Source organism: Lithobates pipiens, unplaced genomic scaffold (assembly GCF_037356315.1).
Source record: "Lithobates pipiens isolate NorthernLeopardFrog02 unplaced genomic scaffold, aLitPip1_a1.2 Scaffold_22, whole genome shotgun sequence".
Lineage (NCBI taxonomy): Eukaryota > Metazoa > Chordata > Amphibia > Anura > Ranidae > Lithobates > Lithobates pipiens.
In genome coordinates, this window is record NW_027507784.1 from 54,878,046 (window position 1) to 54,904,265 (window position 26,220).

The 26,220-nt window shown below is 42.2% G+C and overlaps 1 protein-coding gene across 10 annotated transcripts in view; it reads left to right on the top strand.

Moving 5' to 3' along the window:
- RBMS1 (RNA binding motif single stranded interacting protein 1) overlaps positions 1–26,220 on the top strand; it is a 490,465-nt gene that overhangs the window by 426,575 nt on the left and 37,670 nt on the right. For 7 of the 10 annotated variants that reach the window (XM_077447593.1, XM_077447595.1, XM_077447598.1 and 4 more), the window contains exons 5-7: positions 14,535–14,692; positions 17,087–17,166; positions 25,672–25,787. In XM_077447593.1, the coding sequence (XP_077303719.1) occupies positions 14,535–14,692; positions 17,087–17,166; positions 25,672–25,787 (354 nt within the window). The remainder of the gene's footprint in view (positions 1–14,534; positions 14,693–17,086; positions 17,167–25,671; positions 25,788–26,220) is intronic. The other 3 variants (XM_077447594.1, XM_077447596.1, XM_077447600.1) reach the window with 1 other exon arrangement.

Genomic DNA, 26,220 nt, shown 5'->3' on the forward strand with positions numbered 1-26,220 from the left:
GCCGGCCGGACGCACACGGACAGACTCGTTCTCCTGGAACCCGTCACAAAACCGAGGTGATGAATAGCGCACCGCTCAGCCCAAGACGGGTGACGGGTTCCAGGAGAACGAGTCTGTCCGTGTGCGTCCGGCCGGCGCCACGGACTTAAGGCGCTTTCCTTTTTTATACGCTTGTAAGTGTATTTTTATATTTTTAATTTTAAAATAAAAAGGGTTTTACACTATTTTGAGTTTTATCTTTCCCCTATGGCTTTGATGTCCCTGACTCTGAGTCTGTTTGGACTACTGAGTTGAGTGTCCGGGAGTGAGTTCTCTTCCCAAGAGTTCCTAAAAGAGTGAATCCAGGAAGACATCGAGGAACCTCTTTTATCTTGTGGTTGGAAGTGACGTCCATTCCTATTAAGCCCCGTGCGACCCTCTGTAGTGGGGGGTCACTCATATCTGGTAAGCAGTAAATCTTATCGTGTGTTGGTGGTGGATTGAATATAACTGCTCCCACATTTGGATTTCCAGGAAGAGTGTGGTGTTTACTCAGAGGACCCTTACTGGGCCTTACGCTACCCCCCTTTTTTGTTCTTATACGGACTCTTTGTTCACACATTGGGTGTATATATTTTACAATAGGTGTGTGTTACTGATTCCCATTATATGTGCCCATCAGCATTTGTGGGTTTTTGAGATCAGGAATCCTAATACTTATATGTTTTGTATCACGTATATGCATATACACATATAGGGTTGCTATACTCTATACAATATTTGTTTGTTTATTTTGCACAAGTAGTTGGTTGTATTTATTAATATTTATTTCAACATTTACCTTTATATCATTGCACAAATAGTTGGTTGTATTTGCCTTGGTATCTATTTAGCGCGGCTTATGGGTTTTTTCGTTTTTATTTGCATGTATGTGACATAGCGAAAGCCGCAGCTGAATATCCTTACAGGATTTTCTTTATACATTTACACATTCACACAATCACATATTTAACCTTAGCGCAGTTATTTTCTTTTTTTCTATTCTGAAAGAATAGTTGGTGCTTGGAATAGACTTCCAGCAGAAGTGGTGATTCATTCAACAGTAAGCCCCTGTACACACGGTCGGAGATTCTGCCAACCAAATCCATCGGATTTAGTCCGACGGATTGTGTCCGAAACTGTTGCATACACGCGGTCAGACTAAGTTGTCGAAAAATCCGATCTTTCAGAACGTGATGACGTAATTTCGTTACGATGGGACTACATTCAGGCTAGTAGCCAATAGCTTTGATGTAGGAATTTGATCTGAGCATGCGTGGCACTTGGTCCGATCAAAATTCGCTACACATGATCGGAGTATGTCCGATCGAACCAGTTGGTCGGGAAATATTTACAACATGTTGGAAAATTGGGTCCGACGGATATTCGGACGGAATCAGTCCGATGCATACCACACAGTCGGATTATCCGACGACACGGTCCGATAGGACACATTCCAACGGATTCTCCGACCGTGTGTACAAGGGCTAAGAGGATTCAAACATGCTTGGGGCAAACCTAGATCTATACTGAGACATAAAAATAAACCACTTGGTGTTTTTTCTGCAGTCACTTCTACTTTCTTTCTATGACCTAATGTCTGATTAGCCAGATCAAAATCTTGCTGCAAAAGACTGAAATGGGAATTGGTCGATTTCCGTCTAGCAACGTCTACCTGTAAGGTTTCATATACACTAACCCTCCCCTGGACACCGCCACAGAAAAAAAACGCTAAACCTGGCAAGCGTTCCTCTCCTGATTTACAATTCTTCTGCATTCAGGCAAGGGAGGATTAACCTCCCCTAAACACGGCTCCTCCTAAACTCTGCTAAAAGCCTATGTGTACATAGGCTTTTATTAAAGAGGAAGTAAAACCTAATGGGTTTACTACTTCTTTGCCTCCCTGCAAAGGTAAAGCATAATGGGCTACTATGCATCACATTATGTGTCACTTACCTGACACAGGAGCCAGAGATGTCACTGCTGTCCCCTGTAGTATGGAGCGTTCATCATCTTCCAGGTGTCGCTGCTCCGGCCACTCACAGCGGCGGAGCAGCGATGTCACTCCCGCGCATGCGCACGGGAGCCGCCACTAACGGCATATCGCCATTAGCAGCGGCATGCTGCTAACACCGATAGTGCGCCTGCATGCTGCTGTCTATGGCACATGCACCGTAGACAGCAGTGCCTGTCTTTTAGTAAATATCTCCTAAACCGTGTAGGTTTATGAGCTATTTCTTGGAGCTACAGGTAAGCCTTAATCTAGGCTTACCTGTAGGTCAAAGTGGTTTGTAAGGGTTTACAACCACTTTAAGTTTAGGGGTTTTGGGCAAAAAAAAAAAAAAACTCCTAAACTCACATTTAGAAGCAGCCAGCGTACATAAAAAAAAAACTGGGATATCAACTTTTGAAGCAAAATTAACGGAAGTTAGGAAAATTGTCCAGTTGAGTAAATTGTGTCCGGTTGAGTGAACTTCTAGTAAAAAAATAAAATAAAATAAATAAAAAAAAGCATTTTTAACATATGCTGGGGGAAAAATAAAAAAGCTTTCTCCTGGGTCCAGTGACGGGCGTGAAAGAACTTTGCACAATTTACCGCCACTCTGCCGGATGGGCAGCCAACTTCCCTGCTTTTCTCATGCAGAACACCGCTGGCACAGAAATGAGAAGCAGACGAGCTGAAAGACTGAATGTTTTTCTCGGTGAGATCAGCAGACTTGTTTCTAATCTCTCCCCTATCTGCCAGGGGATCGTCCGCGCAGGGAGCCCGACTGGTCACATGACAGTCAGCGGAGATCTCTTGCTAGTGACCCTATTCAAAGCAAGAGAAAACAGATGTTCTTCAGTTGTGCCAAGTAATTCTACCCCCCCCCCCCTTTCCCTACATTTTAGGAACCGTTCCACACGCAAAGGGAGGTTTCGTTAATTTCTCTCAGATGAGTTTAAATGAGAGAGCACAAACACCCTTTCTCTTCAGGGTTTTTATTGTGGCTTCATACAGATCTGTATATCATACAGTTATCAGTCCAGTCTTAGTCAGATATTGACTTTGATAAACCTTTTCTAAACATCTGGAATGTCCCACCAAAGATGGGGCAGGTAACCTGTGTTAAAAAAAAAAAAAAAAAAAAAATGGGGCAGGTAAGAGCCAAGTATTAATGAATACAGATATTGTTAATGTTTTCACAATTAGTCAGATCATGTATTTTTGGGTGTTTTGAAGAGCTTTTGAAAGCCAGACCATCAGACTTCTATTAATTCTAATGGTGCTCATGTCCGTTCTAAGGCTGCATTTGACCAGCTTTTTTCTTTTGAGGGAACAGATCTGTTGATCGGTTCACTTTGCAGGCAAAGTGGCTCCAAAGCAAATTTGCATTGAGTTTTTTGCATTTGATCATAGAATAGTAAAGGCAACGTTCACTAACCGCAGTCTGTACAAGCCCTAAAGGTGGTTTACAATCACAATGGGAACCCACAATGCCATGCAATTTATGGATTAATTAACCCCAGGGGAGCGGAGTATCTATCTCTGCTACACAGCCATGACTTGATCATCCCACAATCAAGCTGAAGTTGGCTATAGGAACAATCTTGTTTGTTTGGCCCTCTAAAGCTAGCCCTACATGCATACAGAAATCTGTTTTTTCCTGTAGGTTCTGGGGTAGATGCTGGCATGCTGGATCACCACTACACCCCAAGCTTGTTATACAGTATTTTCCAAGACTGTGGTGCCAAATCTTCTTGCCAAGTCCTAGCTCATTCAGGGCCTTTTGTCGCTTCAGTTTCAACCTTTATTGGTAGGAGTGAATGTACCTGCTCTATATATTTCTCCAGTGAGTGGCTGGGTTTGAACGGATCTGAATTTGATTCACAGCAGATACATTTTAAAGTCAGTAGAGCAGCTATTAAGTTCAGACATGCTGCAGCTTGAGCAATTACAGGAATGCAGTGCTTGAACTGATCGACAGTTGAATATTTCCTCACCTCAGCAATCTTCATGTATGAGGTCATCAAACCGAATGCCTGTCTTCCTAGAGATCATGGTAGTGTTGTAATGGAATGAGCTATAGGTTGTCACCTATATGCCTGTATGAAATCCTCTGTCGCCACCATCATGTCGCTGTGCCTGAGATCTTAAATACCGTGCTCCAATAAAGTGACTCAGGCAAGTCTTAGCAGATGTACTGTATGCATAAACCTTTAAAGGTACCACTGCGCAAATCAAACCAAATATCAACCTAACTTTAAAGTAGCTGTAATAGTCACTAAAATTTCATACCAGTAAATTACCAGTAACATTTTTAATATGTACTTTTCATTAAAATACCTGGTGATCTGGCCATGAAAGCGCTTGAGGCACTTCCTGTTATTGGGTTCTCCTCTCTGTTCCTGCCAGTTGTGCTCCTACTTATGTCGCCCTACCCCACGGGCTTCAGATGGAGACTACAAGTGGTAATTACAACAGCCATTATGCATGCACGGTCCATTGTTGCCAACACCAGGAAACATGCCCAGAGATTTGCATGCTACACATACTAGAGGCAATTTCATTTGGAATTGGTTAACTTGCCAGCATGTCTTTGGAGTGTTGTGGGAAATCTATGCAAACACAAAATGCAATAAAATGGAGCACATACAAACTCCTTGCAGGTAGTTATGGTTGGGGTTCAAACCAATGACCCTAGTGCTGCAAGGCACTAACCACAGGCAGGGCTAACCACTAAGCCACTGTGCTAAGCAATGATCACTAGCAGTCTTATGTAACCTGTCCTTAGGCTTTGACTGTCTCCTGCTGGATGTTCTTTACCCTACGCACATGTCAAGTTTCTGGCCATTTCATCTACCAAGACCGCCCATACGTTAGTCGTGTTTTGATTTTCTTTTTTCACCTTTAACTAGAAGGTTGAATTGGGGGGGGGGGGGACTTATTCATACATACTTGAGGTAGATGTGTGAATTCTTTCCGCTTGGTTTTTGTAGTCTGACAGCAGAGTCTTCCCCACCATTAAAATACATGGATTAGTGATGCTGGCTATAGCTGCTGGCACTGATTGGGAAAAACCCAGACAGGGTAGTTGTAAAGAAGTCTATCTGTATATATCTAATGTGTGAGTGTTTTTAGCTAGCTGTAAACCTGTCTTGCATGAAGCATTTGTTAAATGGGGAAACTGGAGGAGCTTTGACTGTGCAGAACATGTATCACTATTACCAAGTGTCGTGTGCCATTTTTATTTATTTGGCACAATACGCTCCAGATCAGTCTGCATTTACAACTTGTCCCTTTTCTATCCACATGCTAGTCTTTTAACTCCTCAATTTTTTATTATTTATTTCTATTGTAAATGCAGCATGAGCTATAAAAAACCTTCTTTTTTTTTTTTTTTTTTCTTGAATGTGAGCTAAACTTTCCGTCCCCCGGTGTAAGCCTCATTTTATTAAGCATATGGGTGTGGTTAAGGCACAGCTTACTGGTACAGTTTGTCCGTGGGATGAGTCAGTCTCTTTAAATTCTTGCATGTTATTTCAGAAGTGAGAATCTCTCGCTCGGCCATGTTTTTGCGGCTTGGCTTCCACACTGGCACGGGTTCAAAGCCTGTTCTTTGAAATGCATCTTTACGAAGTTTAGACAGTTTAGAACTTCAAAGTGGCGTAGAGGGGGAGCAGGGAACGTGGAAAAAAAGGCAACAAAGAGACTTTTTATTCCATACGCTCGCTGCTGCTAGCGGAGGAAAATGCTGGCTAATTATTAAATAGCCGTGTAGATTGTAGGCTTGGGAAAGAATTGTGCGTCACAACACAGGGGCAGTGCCAGGTTAGATTACTCCTTCTCGATTCTCAACCAAAATTTCACAACTTGCGAAATGAAAAGGCTTTTGGTTTGGTAGTCCTCTCCAAAATCCTCCAAACCACGCTATTTGGAAATCTTTGTAACTCGTCTGTCAAAAGGTTGTTTTGAGTTTTCCTTAATCAGCTGGATTAAGCAGGCTTTTCGCACTGCTCCTGAGATTAGATGGTGGCAAAATGTGTGCCGTATATAAATACCAGGATGGAGATTGGAGCCATTGCGTTGGTTTTAGGTTTTTCTATTTCCATTGAGAGCCGGTCACTCTCAATTCATTAATTGAATGCAGGGAAACCCACCTTAAACCTCCATTCACACCTTGACATTGTCACCTTTGACATGAGCCCCCTTTAGACAGAATTATGCGTTTTTTTGGTCTCATGTTTTTTTTTTTTTTATATAGGATCATGTGGAAAACGCTTGAAAAATGTTTGTGTGCGTTTTCTCAGGCGCTCCCCTTTAAATGTCTATGGGGCTAAAAATGTGTATTTCAGCTCGCATATATAAACGCAAGTGCACAAAAAAGCCTAAAAAGTGTCTGGCTTTGCTTGCGCTAGGTAAATGGGTTAAAACGAAAAAAACTGCACAGTTGGCCCTTGTGCACACTCAATGTTTTTACAATTGCTGTTTTTGGCTTCAGGCACACATAGGCTGTTATCAGTGTTTTTTTGTGTTTTGTTTTTTTTGACAGGGGCATTTTCTGGCTGGGGCAAACCCAGAACTAGAAGGTTTTCAGAGGACTTTTTCAGCTTTAAAACTCTAAAAATCGTGTCTATTCAGCGTCTGTCAGTCATAAGCTTTTGTGGGAGTATAGATTTGATGAAAAAAAAAACTTCAAAAATGCTGCAAAACTTATTCTACAGCTAATGCTACTGGCGTTTTTATAATGTCCAGTGTGCATGAGGCCTTATACTAATTGCTATCTGTTTGTCTGCTGGGGGGGAGGAGGAGTTTGTACCCTCTTTGTACCCTCTTTGTACCCTCATGAGTTGTCCAGTGGCGGTGCACCCCCTCTCTCCAGCCACCCCTCTATGACCACAAAGAATTTCCGCTCTAAGGTAATGACTTCTCCCAAAACAGCTGTCTCCACAACCCCACAGGGGGCTGGCTCTGTTTGCAACAGGATCTGAAGTAGAAAAGATGTAGCTGGATAGCCGCACTCCGAATTATTCAACTTTATTTCAAAAATGTAATTAAAATCACCCCTCTGACCAATGGATAGATTCATGCAGGTAGGTGCTGGGCAGACGACGTGTGTGTGTGTGTGTGTGTGTGTGTGGGGGGGGGGGGTGTTAGTGGCGGCATTCGATGGCACAGCTGCTGCAATTTTATTTTTTTCCCCAAAATTTTTCAGTTTTTTGCCCCAAAAATTTGAACATCAATAGTCACTGGAGTTGTCACTGAAACAGGTGATGGAAAATCTTCCAATGAAAACACTTGTTTTGGGTAACAGCTGGCTAAGATGGGATTTACCTTTTACTATGGAGAGATCACCTCTCTTTCTGAGGGTTTTTTTTATTTATTTTTTTGCCAGAATCATGCAGCTCTACAGTATAGTAGAACAATTTGTGCCGACATTCTCCAAAGTCTGCTGTGTTGTCTGTTGACAAGATCGTTTAAGAAGAATTTTTGTATTTACTAAAAATAGAAGAAATGTAATGATTTGTACACAAATACTTTAAATACCGTCCCATGTTCTAAGGGCAAATAGCAATGCTGACTTATTTAAAATGTTTGCACGTTTGCCTCCGGTTTGCTCACAATGGAAAAGTTTGATGTGTCCGGGAGGTGAAGAATATTCTGAGCATTTTATTTAGTGAGATTGCGTCACTGACATCTGGAGACCTCCTACTGACCAATCGCAGATCAACTCTAAAGTGTATATGGAGCCAAATTCATTTTTTTTTCTATGACCTGGTTAAAGAAAAATAAGAAACTTTTGCTGTTTATCCCTTGAACAGAAATGGGGGAAGAGAGGGGGTCATCTTTTAGTGGGGACATCTATTCCGTTGACAACCATTGTAAAAGGGGATTTCCCATGCTTTGTAGGGATTTCCAACCTTCTTTTAAACATTCTTTACTCTAAAGTTTTACCTCCTAGATGTAGAATTTAGTATAAGAATCCTCTCCTCCTGCTTTAAGGCCCAGTTTACACCATTGTTTTGTTGTGGCCTGTTGCGTGGGCACAGCAGACCAGTTTGGAAATGCTGCGGCTAGGAAATCGCCTTTGTGCTTTTGTACCCGCAAATGGCGCTGCGGTTTGAGACGTGTGGGGGTACCATTAGGAATGAATAGCAGCCCTGTGCATTTTTAAACGGCAGCGTGTTTTGGTTGCGAGTGGTTGAGAACGTGGGAATCGCTGCGATACCCACAACCATGTGCACTAGTGTGAGCCCTTGCCTCAAAAAAGCGTGCCCAAGCTTTTGTTGCCAGCTTGATCCTCCCGTATACTGCCATCAGTCCTGTCATTCTGTTAATTTCAGGAGAACCTAGCCCACTTCTGACACACGCCTACTGGGGGGGGCGCGGTGCATCATCACACAATCTGGCCAGACAGTTCCCCACTTCAATTAGCTTTTTTCCTTTTGTTTTATTTATTGTTTCCGATCTCGGTCTGTCGGGAAGATTTCTCAAAAGCATGGGGTTTCTCCATCCTAGACCATGGTCACTAGCACAGTAGACAGGCTCTCTTGATTTACCAATATGTTTTAACATTCCTGTTGGATATCAAGCCCCATGAGATTTTATTCATTTTTTTTTTTTTTTGGGGGGGTGCTCGCCTCAAACCAACCAAGCCCCCCATCCTACCTGCTCACTGTCTTAACTAATCTAGGTGGCGGGCAGTGGGATCAGCATCTCCCTCCATCTCTGTGCCCATGAGTCTCCTAGCCATCCAATAGAATCACCTGTCCTTTCAGCCAATCGGGTGATGGGTCTCATGACCCGCTTTCCGATTGGCTGGGAGGAGGATCAGCGTTTCAATAGCGAATATTCGCTATTGTTACACACCTGGGTGGGCTTGGTTCACGTTCTCAAGCCCACCAAATTTTGAAGCCCTTTTAGAGCCTCTGGCTCTAATCGGGTGCTTCAAAAACAACTCACCCGCATTGGAATCCATGCATCCAAATGCATTTATAGGGGGGCAACGTCCATGCACCCTTAATGGACGCCTCTGGTAATTGCAAAGGCCGACCTTACCCCATCCCTACCTTCCAAAAAACTCCCAGTTTTATGATGAGATTTCTCTGAACACAGTATTATAGGTTACGGGAGAAGATGCACCTTATGGTTCTTTCACACTGGATGCTGTGAGCACAGGTTAATTTTTAAAAGATGTAAGTGAAGTTTTACCCTCATTATACCTCCATGTGTTTAGATTTATTTTGTATAGTGATGGATGGGCATCCTCTGCCAAAAGCTGGACTGATTTCTCGCATACAAATCCCTGGGGAGTGACTTTATGGCATTTTATTGGAAGTAATACTTGAAATGTCCAAACGTCGATGTCTCACTGCCATAATTCCCAACTCTGACCTTGCCCACCTAGGAGATTTAGGTGTTGTTGCTTTTTCCATAATCTAAAATACACATTTTTAAATGGTCAGAGTTTGTGTACAGACCTAGGAACCCAAGTGCAAACATCAAACCCGTAAAGTCTTAACAACTGATAGAAGCTGTCCATCTACCAAAAACTGAAATACCTGTAGGTGGGCCAACTTTTTAGTTAATATTTATTACACTGTGATGTCTTTAAAACTATTTTCACATTTATGCAACTTTCACACAGAATTCAAACATTTTTCAATTGACTCCATTGAGAAAAATGTGTGAATCTTGGCTGAAAGTTGTGTGAATTTTAGGTAGAAACCATTTAATTTAAACAGATTTGCCATATTTGGACATGAACCAATAGAAAAGCTTGGCCATTCAACCACTTCCGAATCTAAAAATTGGCTTTCTATTCAAATCTTCACTAGGGCATCTAGAATGCTACTGGTTATATTAACTCAGTGTTTCCATTGGAGTGGGAGGTGTATGAATGGGCCCTTAGTTTGAGGACACTTTTTTTTTTCTGAACAGTATAACTAAAAGAAAAACTTATTTAGTGTTGGATAGAGTTTTTATTGTGGTCTGTACCCCATCCTCTGTGTCCTGTTTACCATTATCATTGAAACAAAATCCAAAATTTTGAGTTGTCCCCAGAAAAGTAATAGGTGACACCTTCCAATGGAGACACTAAGGCAATCTCTTGGGGACCCCCTTGTCACCAGAATTTGTGGGTATTTGCTCTCACTTCCTGTTTTGCCAGTGGGACAGGAAGTGAAGGTAAATCTCCCCCGACAGGACAAAGATGGCATTACTAAACCTTACAGGGGTTATAACCATCCCTTACTCCAGTGGTCATCAACCCCTGTCCTCAAAGCCCACTAACAGGCCAGGTTTTATGTATTACCTTGGGGAGATGCAGACTAGAATACTGCAATCACTGAGCAGCAAATGATATCACCTGTCATGTATTTCAGTTATCTTGCAAACCTGGACTGTTAGTGGGCCCTGAGGACAGGGTTGATGACCACTGCCTTACTCTATGCCAAATATGGGGGGCAGGGGGGAAGTTTTTGCTTAAAATTCTACTTTAAGTTACATCACCGTGGTCTTTTTACTGACAGCTAGTGGAAATTCAAAAAGAATCAGTCAGTGGACGTTTGTGGTAATTGCAATCTCCATTCCTAAAGATAAACTCGAGGCATATATAGAAAGCCACCATTTAATCTGGTGTAGTTAAAAACCATGCCATGTAATTGAAATTGGTAAAAGTACTTGCACCTGTCATTGCATTCTGTTATCTCGTTCCCTACAGCAGTAACCCTAGCGATTAGGAGGAGCGCTGTATCAAAGTATGTAAATCTCATAGGGGCAGCATGTTGGCTCTGTGATTAACACTTCAGTTTTCATCTGGGTACTCTGATTTCTTCAGAGTCCCAAGACTTGCTGGTAGGTTAGTTGGCTCAGTTGACTGTACCGACGGTTACTTCCTAAGCAACACTTGCATGGTATAGTTTTACATCATAAATGGCCTGGTTGGGCCTTTGAAGGAATGTACAGTTGTGTGTTTATTTTTATTTTATTTTTGCAGCTGTGTGCATGAGCCCATAGAAAAGTTCACCTGTGTTCAGACCCATATAGCTTAGTGATATAAAAAATGCCAATTCGGCAACTGTGTTCATGAGCCCTAAGGGAGGTCAGAGACCTGGCTATATTGTTGGCAGGCATATCTGGACACAACACTAATCAGAAATTTTTTTAAATCCTATGGAAGATTACTTTGTGTTTTTATTTTTTGTATGTATTTTTTGTATTTAGCTGTTTACCTGGAGTTTAGCCTTCAGCTGTTATAAAATTGCAGCTCTCCAGATTGGGACTGGTATTCATTAAGCTGTCAAATAAGAAAGGTACAATCAGGATTACAGGAGACTACAGCAAGGTCTTTATTTGACAGTTTTATGAATGCTCCCCTCTGCTCCAGCAGCCCAGAGAGCATTTCTTATCGGGTAATATTGGCCCTCTGGATTCTTCCTCACTAACTTTGATTGCGATTTTTTTTTTACCTTGATGTGCGCACTGCTCATCGCTCTGCAGCAATCTCATAACTGTTCCACGCCTTTGGTGTAGTATGACAAGTGTGCAGCCTTGCTCAGCACAGGGAATAACACTATACAGAACAATAATCTATTAAAAAATCAGTTACATTTCTACTTTCTATAGTGATGAATGATAATGCAGTTACAAAGCACTACACTGCATGACAATCTAAGCAGTTTAACTTTAGCCATGGGGTAAGGAATCCATCCCAGAGCACACAGTACACTACTTCACCAATGAGAATGCAAAAACTGTGTGCAGACAGATCTGAGGACCCGATTAGATTCTAATGGAAGGTATGGTGGGTCCTTATTACTGGCAGTCAGCTCCTTAAAGAGCAAGTTCACTTTTCACTTTTTTTTTTTTTTTTTTTTTTTTTTTTTTTAATCAAACTTGCTATACGATAAAGGGACCACAGCAATTGGGGAAGAAAAAAATTTCAGTGGAGGAAAAATTGAGCTTACTGTAAATCCGGGCACACATGGATCAAAATTCAAATGACTTTGACCCTGCCTCTCCTTTAACTCAGTACTAAACCCAAAAGCATTTATTCTATTTCACCTTGCTAATTCTTAGTAGTGATGCTCGCATTGTTTTTTTTTTTTTGTTTTTTTTTGGCTTGCTTGCTTTTATTTTCTTCTGGCGATCCAGCCAGCAAATCTTTGTCAAAAGAACAAGCCATTCTGCAGATTTATTGGTTTACAGCAGGGGTCTCTGAACTATGACCCTCCAGTTGGTTCTGGAACTACAATTCCCATCATGCCTAGTCATATCTGTGAAGTTTTACAATACCTCATGGGATGTGTAGCTCTGCAACAGCTGGAAGGGGGGCCGTAGTTTGGAGATCCCTGGTTTAAAAAAAAGTTTTGCTGTAACTGCCTAATGAGGTATTCGCTGAATTTTGGCTTTGATTTGTTAGTGTTTCTTATAAAATCAAAGCGCACCGGTCCACCCAACCTAGTGTAGACTTGAAAATTGGTGTCTGCAAAAGCCACGCCCCCTGAAATGTTTTGCTCCACCCTCCGGAGCTTAATCATAGGGTACCTAAATTATAGAATACCTGATGATTAAGCTCTGGTGGGCAGTGAAACATGTCACGAGTGTGGTTTTGGTGGAGATTTATGGGCTGAGGCAAATTTTGAAGTCTACAGCAGGTTGGCTGGACGTGATTGTGGCGCTTATTTATACATGCATCGCTTCGGACGAGCACCACACTCACCAGGGAGAAAGGGAGTTTGGCTTACCCAGCTTGAGCAGCATTCATGATCTAGTACCACTGTCATGGTTAGTGTTTCTTGCGGTTTTCCTGCCTTCTTGTAAATTCCCCCCCGGAAAGTCCAACTGCGTGCATGCTCAGACTTTCCGCCAACATATGTTGGCTAGCAGGTTCTCAAATTTCCGCTAGCAAATGTTTGTTGTCGGACTTTCCGATTGGGTGTGCACATGTTCTTCAGACAAAAGTCCACACATGCTCGGAATCTATTACGAGCCGGAGATATAACTAATGTTCGTAATGGAGATATCGCGTACGTCTTGTACATCACTACGTTCGTAATTGTTGGCCAACATTTGTGTGACCGTGTGTATACAAGACAAGTTGAAGCCAACATCCTTCGTACAAAAATCCACGGTTTTGTTGTAGGAAAATCCGATCGTGTGTATGGGCCATTAAATTATGTCTCAGCACAGCAGCAAAAAAAATGGGTAATTTGGGGATTTGGAGGAGGCTGAGCACAATAGACGAGTTAACAATACATAATGGAATAGATTTTTCTTTTCATTTTTTCATCAGTTTAGTGTCATTTTAATTTATTCTCACGCCATGTTACATTCCCATTACGATGAAGTATTCCACCTCAATTAGCTCCAGTTAACAAATCAGCAATATCTCAGTTCATTCCCTCAGTTGTAGCAAATATCCATATATTTATCAACCAGTGGATCTCTGTTCAGTAAGGATGGTCTTTAGCATTATCACAGCTCCCAACTGTCCCTGATTTCGAGGGACTGTCCCTAATTTGAAACAAAGTCCCTCTGCCCCTCTTTCCTCCTCATTTGTCCATCATTTTGGTCTGATCTATATAGTTGTATATAAAATGCACTTTTTGGCTTTCAAAGCGTTTCCCAGTGCTAAATCTTTCATCCAATTTCTAAATTGCTGCATTGGTGAATTTCAAAAGCCAGTATAATGGAAGTGGTTAAAAAAAATAAAATAAAAATAAAAGCACTTGTGGGTTTAACCTATAATTTTTTTTGTATAATTCTCCTTTAAGGGGGTGTGTTCTATGCCTACATACTTTTGCTAATGGGTGTCCCTCCATCCCATCTCAAAAAGTTGTGAGGTATGGCATTGTATCTTTGCAACCACGGCGTCCTCCGTTTCCAATGTGGCTGGATTTTCAGGCATTCAAGAGGTTCACCATTGAGTCCCAAGTATCCACAGCACGCTCTCCCTTGCATTGGTCCCTTCAAATCCTCTTCTGACCATCTTTTGCATCATCAATTTTCTCAGACCAGTTGGTACTTGAGTATTGTCTGAGTTTTTTTTTTTATTTTATTTTTTTATGTAAGAATGTTTTACTTTTGTCTAAAAAAAAAAAAAAAAAAAAAAAGTGTTTGTGGGTGGCCACGGTTGTTCATTACATATGCAGGCTCTGCTTCCTGCTTACTAGTGTGGTACAAAGTTCTGCTGTGGTTCCATTTTCAATGCATTACTGATGGGTGGTTGAGGATGAAAACAATAGTCTGTCCAAGAAATTGATTTAATTTCAGTGTTCTTCCAACAAGGTGGAATTGCACTCGTCTAACATACCGATGACAAATCTGTATATGAAATATAATTGTGAAAAATAAAGAGAAGTAGATGTCACTTGTGACTGTCCTTAATATGCTCTGTATTGTGTGTCACTGGTCTGTGTATCTTTTTAAACTCTGCTTTGTCTAGCTCTGATACCATCAGAGGAATTTGGAGACTTTGGAACTGTTGTGCTTGGTTTTAATCCGGTTTTCTTTTTTTTTTTTTCCCTTTTAGCAACAAGAACAAGATCCAACAAACCTGTATATATCAAACTTGCCCTTGTCAATGGATGAACAAGAGCTGGAAAATATGCTGAAGCCGTTTGGACAGGTCATATCAACAAGAATACTGCGTGATTCCAGTGGCACCAGTCGTGGCGTCGGATTTGCAAGGTGGGCTTAATGGGCACTGGGTTTTAAAGGTTTAAAGACCTCCAGTCAAATTTGGATATTAAACTTTGCAACCCATACAAGGAGGCCACCCACCTGCTTGGGTGATGAGAACTCAAATGCCATACAACTGTTCAGTAGTCCAGATAAAAAAATTTTCATACATATTTGTCCAGGAGACTGAGCAAAAAAAAACCCCCAAACTATTCCCCCATCCACAAATTAAATGTGGATGGGGGAATCCTCCTCACTGTACTGTTGTATTCTAAAAGTGGGGAGGCTACCCACCCCCACCCCAGTGTGTCAAAATACACAAATTGGCGCTGCAGCTGTTGATAGAGTGGCTTTTTGCTCTATAAAGAAATGTGACAATTTAGAAAAAAAAGCTTTACTTCTTGCTATAATAAATATCCCCCAAAAATAAACTTTTTTTCCTCAGTTTAGGCTGATACGTATTCTACATATTTTTGCTAAAAAAAATCGCAATAAGCGTATAGTTTGTGCAGAAGTTATAGCATCTACAAAATAGGGGATAGTTTGTTTTATGGCATTTTTCTATAAATTAATTTTTTATTTTTTTACTATTAATGGCGGTGTCTTGTCTAATAACGTCCTCCATCGGATAGTGTCCGCTGTGTACTGCGCATGCGCAGTACACAGCAACACAGATTCTGAAAACTGCCGAGGATGAACGGCGCCTGCGCCGTGAGTCCAGGTTCTATCCCCACTATCAAAGTGGACATAGAGTAGGAATAAAAAAGAGCCGAGCGCAGTGAGGGGCCCTTTAATACTCGCAACCCTATGTCCGCTTGGATGGTGGGGCTACCACCTCCACTCACGGCGCAGGCGCCGTTCAGCTTCGGAAATTTTCCAAAGCTTCGTCTGCTCCGTACTGCGCATGCGCAGTACGGGGCGGATGCTATATGATCACCCCCCCCCCACAGATTGGTGGGAGTCCTAAGGCAGGTAGCAGAGACCCCTGGGGTCCCCCCCCCCGCAATTCCCCTTCTGGGTGGTATGTCCCAGTGCAGAGAGCACAGCGGTGTCCCCTTAAATGTTCACCCTGTCTGGAGTATAGTACCTTTTTTGGAGGAGGGTCACCTTGCCAAGGGTGCAGCGATGCTGAAGGTTCAGAGGCTCCTAGCAGCATGTCAATCGGCCGACGGCCATATTTGGCCATTGGCCAAACATGAGATGACCTCACAGTGGCCATTTCCCTTGGATTGGCTTGTTGCCAGCCTGTGGCCATGTTTGTGTAGCAGGTGATATTTCGGTGGCCATTTTTCCTTAGTCTGGTGAGCCGCTAGAGATGGCTGGAACCTCATAGAAATGCCAGGGCTCCTTCTCTTCCTCTTCTCTTCCCCTCTTCCTGCCGGAGCTGTATGAAATGGATGCAGACAATTGATTGCTGGGTCCGAATTGAGGCCCTCTTCCGGCTGGGAGGGTGAGTCTTTGGGGGTGCTTGTGCATCTCCCCCTCTGATGGGTACCCTGGCCATTGGGGTGTCCCTTGGTGCCAAAGGATTACTTTTGTACCACAGGGTCTTCTTTCCTATCACCTCCGCCGCTACCAATGGCGAATCCGCCGCAGAGACCACTTTTATCTGAAACCGGACCGCTCACTGAAGAAGAGGCTACAGAGTTTATGGTAGCTAGCTGCTACCATTACGATATCCCTCTTCAAAGTGTCAACGTATATATCGGCGTGAGCCGGTCCGGAAGTGGTTAATGGCCTAGCCATTGAAAGCCAGGTACTAAAATAGGACTGTTGGGATCAGTGATCCCCACTAGGGTGAAGTTGACTTCTAGTAAGATATACAGTTGCACGTGGCAAACGTATGTAGCAAGTACCTCTCCAGGCTGCTTTTGGACATCCCAATGGTCAAGATTAAGGAGGCGCTGTGTCCGTGGAACAAAAGAAAATAGATTTTACAGCGAGTACAAAAATCCAATTTCTGAGTTTGATGCCCACAGCACCCACCCATCTATGGAGTTTTTGATACTTCTATTACTGCTTGCTACTAAACTGAATACCTAGAGCAGGGAGGGGATTTTCATACTGACTGAGGACAGCCCATGGGCATAGCTAGGTGTTTTGTTCTGCCTAGTCCTTCTCCTGCAGAGACGATATAACCCAATGGTCAAGATTAAGATTAAAAATCCAATTTTTCTGCACATAAAACCTCCACACTGCAAATGTCAACTTTTGGGTACCAAAAACGGACTTTCAAATGCCACTGTGAACCCTATCCTCCTCTACACTAGCTTGTTCAATGTAGAAATGGGTCTGTCCTGTTTAAATGAAGGCGTTTTGCTGAAAGCTGTACATAACATGATTTTAGTGTAAAATTCAGTTAACTTGGTTACGTTATTAACTTTGCTTCTCCCTCACTTTCAGGATGGAATCAACCGAGAAATGTGAAGCAGTGATCAATCATTTTAATGGAAAGTTTATTAAAACTCTTCCTGGTGTTTCAGGTTTGTACATTTTGATATACTTTTAAAGCTCCCTCCATAGGGCAAGACAGAATAATTACCCTACAACTGTTCAGATACTGAGTCTTAAGGAATACGCTTTTTACTTGGTAAACTTTGAGGGGTACACTTACAATGGGCTTCATTATCAAAACATTTGTAGCAAACCACAAGGTAAAATGCAGCAGTAAGGGCTGATTTTGTTTTTGTCTGCACAAGTCCAGACACATGAACAAAAGGGGCGCTGGATTAAGATTGTCTAAGGGTCACTGAAATCATCACTGGGCACACCACCCTCAGGAAAAAAAGGATCCAGAGTTGAGAATCTACAAAGATACAATCCAAGGTAATTTTAATGATAACATTGATATATAGAATAAATCCAACACGTTTCAGACCCTGAAACACGTTGGATTCGTTCTGATACAAATAAATTGAGCTGCACATGCAAGATTTCACTGTATATAGCTGAGTCAGCATATCTGTCCAGGAAAAAGATTAATCAAGATGGCTCCATCCTTCTAGAGGGCAGATGAAGGCCTTGTCAGGGGAGGCACTGTGATCTCTGCATTATGATGGCTAGCGGGGATCTGCTCTCCCCTGCTAGCTGTCGCAATTTGCAATAAACACAGCTGTGCGGGGCTATGCTCGCACTGCCACATCATGCATTCATCGTGTTCTGTGGATGGGGGAAACGACAAGGTCCGACAACCTTATACGGCTTGTAGTTTTCAATGAACTACCATGGCGCTATTGAACGTTGATCGTTCATTGAGTCTTCCTGTCTCAGTATAACTGCTTGCCCAGATCGGAGGCATGGCCAGTCAAATACAGAAAGTCTGCAGGACCATGGCATTACACTCATGATCTGCTGATTGTGGTGCAATGCTTTATGGGCATATTTTTTACATGCAAGAAAATGTGCATTTATTTTTTTGTATAGGTGAACTTATCCTTTAACCACTTGCCAACTGTATTCTGTGTGTGTGTATTGTATTATATGTTCATTCAGCAAGGCAGCTCTCCTGCACCGAATCATGTACCTAGTGCGTGATCCAGCACTTCAAGGTCTGAGGCGTTTGCCACCGGCCGCCCGGATATGGCGGTCTCTGTCCGTTGATGCTTCAGTACACAGGGAGGCGGTCTGTCTATGTAAATGAGGCAGATCGCCGTTCTGTCAGTACAGAAGACATGGATGTGGTTTCTCAGCTAAGTAGGGGCACCGATCTATGCCTTCTCCTAGTTTAAGCACTTTTTTTTATTGGATGTTTTATAGCAGAAAGGCAAAAGATATTTTGTTTGTTTTTTTTTTTTTTCATTTATAAAATTTTTTTTTTTTTTTAAATTGTCATGTTTTTTTGTTTATAGCACAAAAACTGCAGAGGTGATCAAATGGCATCAAAAGAAAGCTATTTTTTGGGGGGAAAAAAAGGACATGCTTTAAGTACAGCGTTGCACAGCCATGCAATTGTCAGTAATGCAGTGCTGTATTGCAAAAAATGGCCTGATCAGGAAGAGGGGTAAACCTTCCGAAGGTCAAGTGGTTAACATAGAAAAATATGATGCTAGGTCCACTTTCTGCTGCTAATTCTCAGTTAACAGAGCTTAAATGGCCCCACTGAATTGTTAAAATGGTGAAAGTGTGCAATTCCTTATAATGCCTGCACAAAGCTGCTGTGACTAGCTGATCAGATATATCATGCAGCAAGTAGGACATTCTGATAGTTCTTTGAATATTTAGCATGTAGCATTGCTCCAGAAACACAGGCATTCAGCTGTTAAGCTGCTTTAACACATTGTTCTATGTGTTAACATGAGCTTTTATTTTTCACCTCTTTCAATCAACTCCTGACAGTAAACATAAAAGCAGAGTTTAATTTCCTGCCATACCACCATGGGGCTAAAGAACCTAGCGTATGTCTTTTATGGCTCTTGCCAATCTCTGCTGATAAAAGGCATAGTCTGGTCACTTTGGGTTTCTGTGCTTTACATGTCTGTCTTGGTAGAAGATGATCGTACCCTTACCAGTAATTGTGTTTGTTGCAGCCAGGGGAGGATTTGGGAGTCTAGGGTCCATAGGGGAAAGGGAGGAAGAGGGCAGACTGTGCGGAACCACAAAAAAATTGGGCTCACCATGGTGAAGAATTCATGGTAATGGTGCAATATCACTCAATCTTTACTCGCTAAAGTAACATAGGTCTTAAACAGCATTGGACCACAGACTTGAGGTGCCATGCTAGAAGTGGCAGTCAACAGGGCCAGCAATGCTGCAAATGATCCTTTAATTCCCCAACTCCACACCTGAAGGCAGAGTGGGGAAGAAGGGACAATACCCCCTCACTGGACTGTACACTCCACACCAGAGCCCAGGAATGCTGTGACCCAATGTATTTCCAGTTTGATGTGAGGACTGCAACACTCCCCCACCACTTGACTGCACACTGCCGTTCAACTTCACCTCTCATTTGCTAGGACATGCTATGGGGCCACCTTTATCCCCCCCCCCCCTCCTTCCCAGATACTTTGACCATTTTTGCCATATTTCCATGAGGCCCAGCAGGCCCCTCACTAGCAGGTGCTTTTCATCATTTTTCATGGTAACCCCTAGTAGCCCTATCCGGGGGGGGGGGGGGGCGCTACCAGGGGGTCCCCATGTGGGCCAGTCTGCAGTCTCTGAAAAAGTGGGCAGTTTTCCCATTACTGAAGAGAACTGAATTTCAAATAGCCCCTCCAAGCCACCACTAGAGGCTGATATTTTGGTATGGGCTATTGAATTTTGTTAAAGTCGGACTCTCAACAGTAGCTTCTAGTGGCAGTAAAGAGAAGCTACTTTTTTTTCCCATTCATGTGAATGCAGCACAGGAAGGCAGCAGGCCAAGTTGATTGAAACCAAAGTCCTTTTCAGTTAAGATAACCAAGGAGGTTATATTGGCTTTGTTTGAGAGGATACAGGGGCAAGTGAAATATATGCAGAAGTGGTCATTGAGCTATATCTAACTTTTTTTTTTTTTTTTTTTTTTTTTTTTTTTTTTTTACATTGGTCCAGCCTGGACTAGTGAGCGTATGTATGTATGCCATACCTGTGGGATCACCATGAATGCTGAAAATACTGGTAGTAGGCACTTCTGCTATAGTGATCTCCACTAGATTCTATGTCCCATGTTATGCAGCTGCCCTGAAATAAAGAGAAAAAACTGCATTAATTGTGAGAAAGGAAAGTGTTCTTTGAATGGGACCCTTAGCTGAGCAAGCGTCCTCTTGTGTTCACTACACAGCAGGGAAGCTTCTCAAAGCAGGACCAAGAAGCTAATGGCTCTTACTACAGTAACTTCATTGGGATTTCACAGGTATGGCTCAGTGTCTGAATGGACACAGCAGCGGCTCAGGTGTCCCATAGCAAGCTGCTCACTGTGGGGGCACTTGGCAGGAGGGAGGGGCCAGGAGCGCCTGCAAAAGACCCTAGAAAAGATCTCGGGGATACTCTGTGTAAAACCACTGCACAGAGCAGGTAAGTATGACATGTTTTGTTTAAAAAAAAAAAACAAAAAAAAAACTTTAATATCCCTTTTTAATATTCAAAGCAAGCTCACCTATCCATCCATATCGCCATAATCTTATATTGAGAAATCACTTTAGAAAACGCCCCCCTAGCATTTCTAGTTGTGGCCATCTTGAGTAAGGGTAGATGTTCATACTTCTGGATTCCATTTACCCTTAGCTCAGGCATGCAGGCAGGAGGATGCACTTAGCTGTGAGGCCCTCCAGGTGAAAAATGAAAAATGCCCATGATGACTGGAATATGACATCATTTTGGCCTAGGCCAGAAACCAGGAAGAAACTGAAGTAATGTAAATATATACTTACCTTCCATTCCTATCTATTTAGTAGCGTTAGGATTAAAAATGGTTACTGTTGACTGAAGAAGTTTAAACAAAACTAAAAGTACACTTAGGAATGTTATGTACACATTGCACTTCAACACCACCACCTCCACCATTACCAGGTCTCCTCTAAATGGAACTTTCCTTTAGGAAGTAAAAATGGCTTTGCCATTTAAGGATCCTTATTCACTGTCCAGCGTTCTGAACGGAGATGTATTAATCTCTGCAGACCTTCCTTAATGTCGGTGACTCTGCTACCTTTTTAATACGGATTTCCCAGGTGTATGAGTCACAGGGTGAGTGATTTAGAAATGAATGTAATTATATGTGATTCAGCCTCCTAGATGGAGCACCCGGACTGCTTTTAATTACAGTGTGTGTTGGGGGTGATTTACGAGCAGCTTTACTTTGCAGGAAGTATCTGAAACACCCTTCTAAGTCTGCTCTGGGTTTGATATAATCACTATTGGCATTATCATTCTGATGAAGAATTATTTATGCTGACATGATCACAAACCTACTATTCATTTTTTAATGTGCTCCAGGACTTTAAGACCTTCCTGTAATGAGGACTTTACGCAGACGTATGACAGACAAATGAATAAGTTAGATGGCCAATTATGTCAGATTTAGGGACATAGCCGCTGACCACCTCCTTGTGTCCTGCCTGCAGCCGCTGACCACCTCCTTGTGTCCTGCCTGCAGCCGCTGACCACCTCCTTGTGTCCTGCCTGCAGTCTGACAGAGAATATTTACTGAATTTTAACTGTGGCTTTTAATGAGGGCCACCTCCATCTCAGTTAACCACTGATTTTTTGCAGATTTTTTTTTTTTTAACCACATTAGCTTTGTACACTGTACCTGCATCTGCGCTATACAGATGTGCACATTTTTATCTTGATATCGTTCTGATCATGAACAGCAACTTTTCCCCAGCTTCATAACTGCGCAGAAAATGTTCACACACGCGCGGATTCTTGTGAATGCAAAACTGGCAAACTAGAGTTCAACCAACATCGTTCAATCAGCCTAATGTATGAAAAAAGCTTAGTGTATATAAATCGTAAAATGTTAAGTAAACCTAGTAGGGCAGTAACATTAAACAAGAAAAGCTAAAATGAAAAATGTAAGCTAAAAAATGAAAGGCTAGAAGTTGATTGTAAAGCCGTATCTGAGGATGCACGCATCCTATTTTTATAGGTTTTGTTGGGAAATGAGCTTGCTCAGGGCCATTGTAGACTCTGAACGGAGACTGGATAAAATGGAATAATTAGTTTTGCTGCGATTCTCTGTGCTTTCCTGGCACAATACACAGCAGGTATACAGGGAGCATTTCTAGATTTCTCTGATACCACCAGACATGTCAACTGAAGAGTAGAAAACAGTGATGGCATTGCACAGGGCTGCAAGCTTTAAATTTGCTCCGAAAAAGGACTACAGTCTAATTGATGAACTCATCAGCGGCATGGATAGAATCTCTAAAATGACATTCTCTACCCAAAAACGTTATATCTACATTCTACGAACAGTAAAAAAGACCTTTAAACGGACTCTAGTCTAATAAAAAGATATGAGACTATAATTGTATATATGAAACATGTTCGCCTCTCATCTTGCATTCACACACATCACTACATAGACTTTAAAGCAGCCTATAGGCCCCTAAAATGTTGGATGTGCTGTTCTGGAAGCCCAGGATGTTTTCTCACTCCCTCACCTTCTCCAGACAACTATTAGTCCTTTAGAATGCTGGCCAGCTTTACTGGTTAATAGGATGGAAGGGACCGACTGGAGTTCAGCATTCTCTACTGTAGGTGGGGCTTGCATAATTGAGTGCCCAGTGTTTGAGGCTGTCAAGGAACTTCTGGGTGCCTGCTTTCAATTCCTGGGGTGAGTTAAACCGAGTTCAACATGGAAAGATTAATTCAGAGAGGTTACTTAGGAAAGGTGAACTCCACATGTTAAGAGTGCCAGATCCAAATCCTCAGACATTTAACAGGGATCTTCCAGAGGAGGATGCTTGGGGTTCCTTGAGCAGTGGCTGATTGACCTCTCATTTAATGGTTCATTCATAGTTTTATGACTGGAGGCACTAGACAAAGCCCAGCAGCATGAAACCAAATATATTTTTAGTTGTCTGACCACCACTATAAGGGATATTTTTGCCATTGACCCCTAATAAAATGGTTTTTAGCAAGTTCTGAAAAAATAGTTGGTTACTCTGGGGTAAAAGGTTGAGAGAGGCTGGTCTACGCTGCATGGAAAGCTGTGTGTTCATTTCTTTGGCATTCCCAGCAACAGTCACACTATAGGGTTGATATACTAAAACTGGAGAGTGCAAAATCTGGTGCAGCTGTGCATGGTAGCCAATCGGCTTCTACCTTGGTCAATTAAAGTGATTGTAAAGTCTCTCATTTAAAAAAAAAAAAAAAAGACCAACATGTTGTTCTTGCCTCCCCTGTGCAGTTGGTTTTACACAGAGCAGCCCAGATCCTCCTCTTCTCATGTCCCTCTTTGCTGCTCCTGGCCCCTCCTATGTAGTGCCCACCCTATCAGCTGCTTACTATGGGACAGTGTCATAGCTCTGTGCGTCCATTCAAACTATGAGCCCTGCCCCGCCCCCTGATTGGCTGACTGACTTTGGCAGCTGTGGGAGCTATTGCTGTGTCTCAGCCAGGAGAAGGTGTTCCGGACAGCTTAGACATTTGTGCACATCGCTGGAGAGCGATGGGGCTCAGGTAAGTAATTAGGGCGGTGATGGAGAGGCTGCTGCAGTTTTCTTTTTTCTTAATACATAAAATGCATTAAAGGGGGAAAAAAAAAAAAACCTTCTGCCTTTACAACTTTTTGAGGGGAAAAAAAACACTGGCAACTTATTTCTATACAAAGTTGCATCAGATTTTGCACGCTACAGTTTTAGTAAATCAACCCCTATGCATATCAAACACTAGGCCATTTGCTGTGAGGTCAGGTAATGTAACATACAAGGATGGGGGGGAACTGATAGCTGCTGGAGTCTCACTGGCAAGTTATTGATACATATGCTAGCCAATAGCTTGTTGGCCATAAGGGATTGCTCTGATTATGATTTCTTCATTCTGGTTGGACTCTCCTGGAAGGCAGATCCATTCAGTGCAATACATAGAAGTAAACACTTTCTTCTTTATGCCAAGACTCCCATCCACTCCCTGTTCTCTAACAACATTAAGTGACACATAATGAATAATGTATTACCGCTCAAGGTGTAGGCTTATGTAGCTCTACATTTATAAGCAATGTATATGTTGGAAACTTCTATTAGATTGGTATGGTATCTGTCATAGCTGGGCTGTACTACTGAACAAATCACTTGTAATTTAAAGGGTATTGTATGAACATGAATGCATTAGGATAACTAGAAATGAATGACAGATATATGTACTATGATTGTAGTAATTTTTGAGGTGACGGGAGGAGAGTGTTCTTTGGCTGTAATCATGTGAGAAAGGGCTTGTACTCGCTGACTCATAGTCTGTAGGATAAGGTGTTACTACAAGTGATGAAGGTAATATATAGAACGTTGCTACACATGTGATTTCTGCATTGCACTGCTGTAGGGTTGCCAACTCTCACCAATTCAGTTTGATTCAATCTAGTTTTTTTTTTTTTTCTGGAAATTAATATTTATGAAGAGGTCCTTTTTAGTTGACCAGCTTTACCTCTGCCCACTGATGGAGGTAATTGTCAACAATCAGTTGTGTGAACAAATTTATATGGACACAATTATCGTTCCTATTTAAAGAAAATCCACTCTTAAAACAGTTGTCATAGGATCAAGTGTCCCTTCTATTTCTGTTCTGGTGATGACTCAAATTTTTAGGCTTACCCTCAAGCCAGTCATTGACTGTTTGAATCTCTGCCGGTTCTGCAGGAACCAGCCAAGATTCAAAGCATGTATGGGCAGGTTAAATATACCCAAGTTGACGAATCGATCAACAGAAGTACAACCAGCTTGTTGGATTTTACAAGCGATTTTCTAGTGGCTGTTATAGCTGCTAGCAGTAATCGCTGTTCTCCTGGTGGGGATGGCTTCCTCCACTAGGAGAACACAATGGCTCCGTGGGAGGTATTCCCCACTGTCTGATGGGGGGGGGGGGGTGAAGCCATTTTTCTTTCCTGCGACCAATCGTACAGTCCATGACCAGCTTCACTCTCGTTCCTGCTGACATTGGTGATGAGAACAGTTTTAGAGATGGAATTTCCCTGATGCCATCAAAAACAGCAATAACCTGGCAAGTTGTTTTAACCCCTCACTAGTCTATGCAAATCTTTAAAAAAAAAACAAAAAAAAAAACACCTTTTTAGTTCTACTTTTAATATATTGAATTGCCCTTTTAAATGTGCTGCTAGCTATGCCATTTGCAGAATCTATTATTTGGGGAGGAAACAAATGACACCACACTGGTTATGTGGACTGTTTCTATAGTTTCACCACAAAATGGCTACTTTAACTTTAACAGGTACACTTAAAAATAGTCTGCCTCTCTTCTAATAGAAGTAGTGGTGATGGGGTTTATGGTGTTTTTTTTTTTATTTTATTTTTTTATTTTTCCTGTGACTTGCTGATGCCTTTGTTATTTTTTTGCAGCTCCCACAGAAGCTCTACTGTGCAAGTTTGCCGATGGAGGTCAAAAGAAGAGACAGACCCAGAACAAATATGTCCAGAATGGTAGAGCTTGGCCGAGAGAGGGGGAGGTGAGACTTGTAAGTCTTTCCATACAATTTCGGGGTGGGTGCATGAATGATTTGCTTAAAAACATGACTCGCGCACATACTTACACACGCAGCTCTTGGCTTGGAGCAGCCACAGCGTGGATGTGTGGAACTTTATTGTTGCACTCGTGTACTCCATCTCTTCCGTGCCTGTCTAAAATTCACCCACATATCCATCACTGAACTCTTCACAGCTATGCAGCTTTGCCCAGATATTTACATTGCTATTCTTCCTATGCATGGGAAGGCATGTAAACCAGAGGAAGAATGTGGAGTAAACCAACAATTACAGAATGACTAAAAAATGCCATTCAAGAGTCCAATGTCAAGGCCCATAGGTGTAACCAGGAGATATGGCATAGGGAATGAGCATAATCCGTACATGCTCAGATCTGTATCCCACAGATATCTATGGTCATTGTAT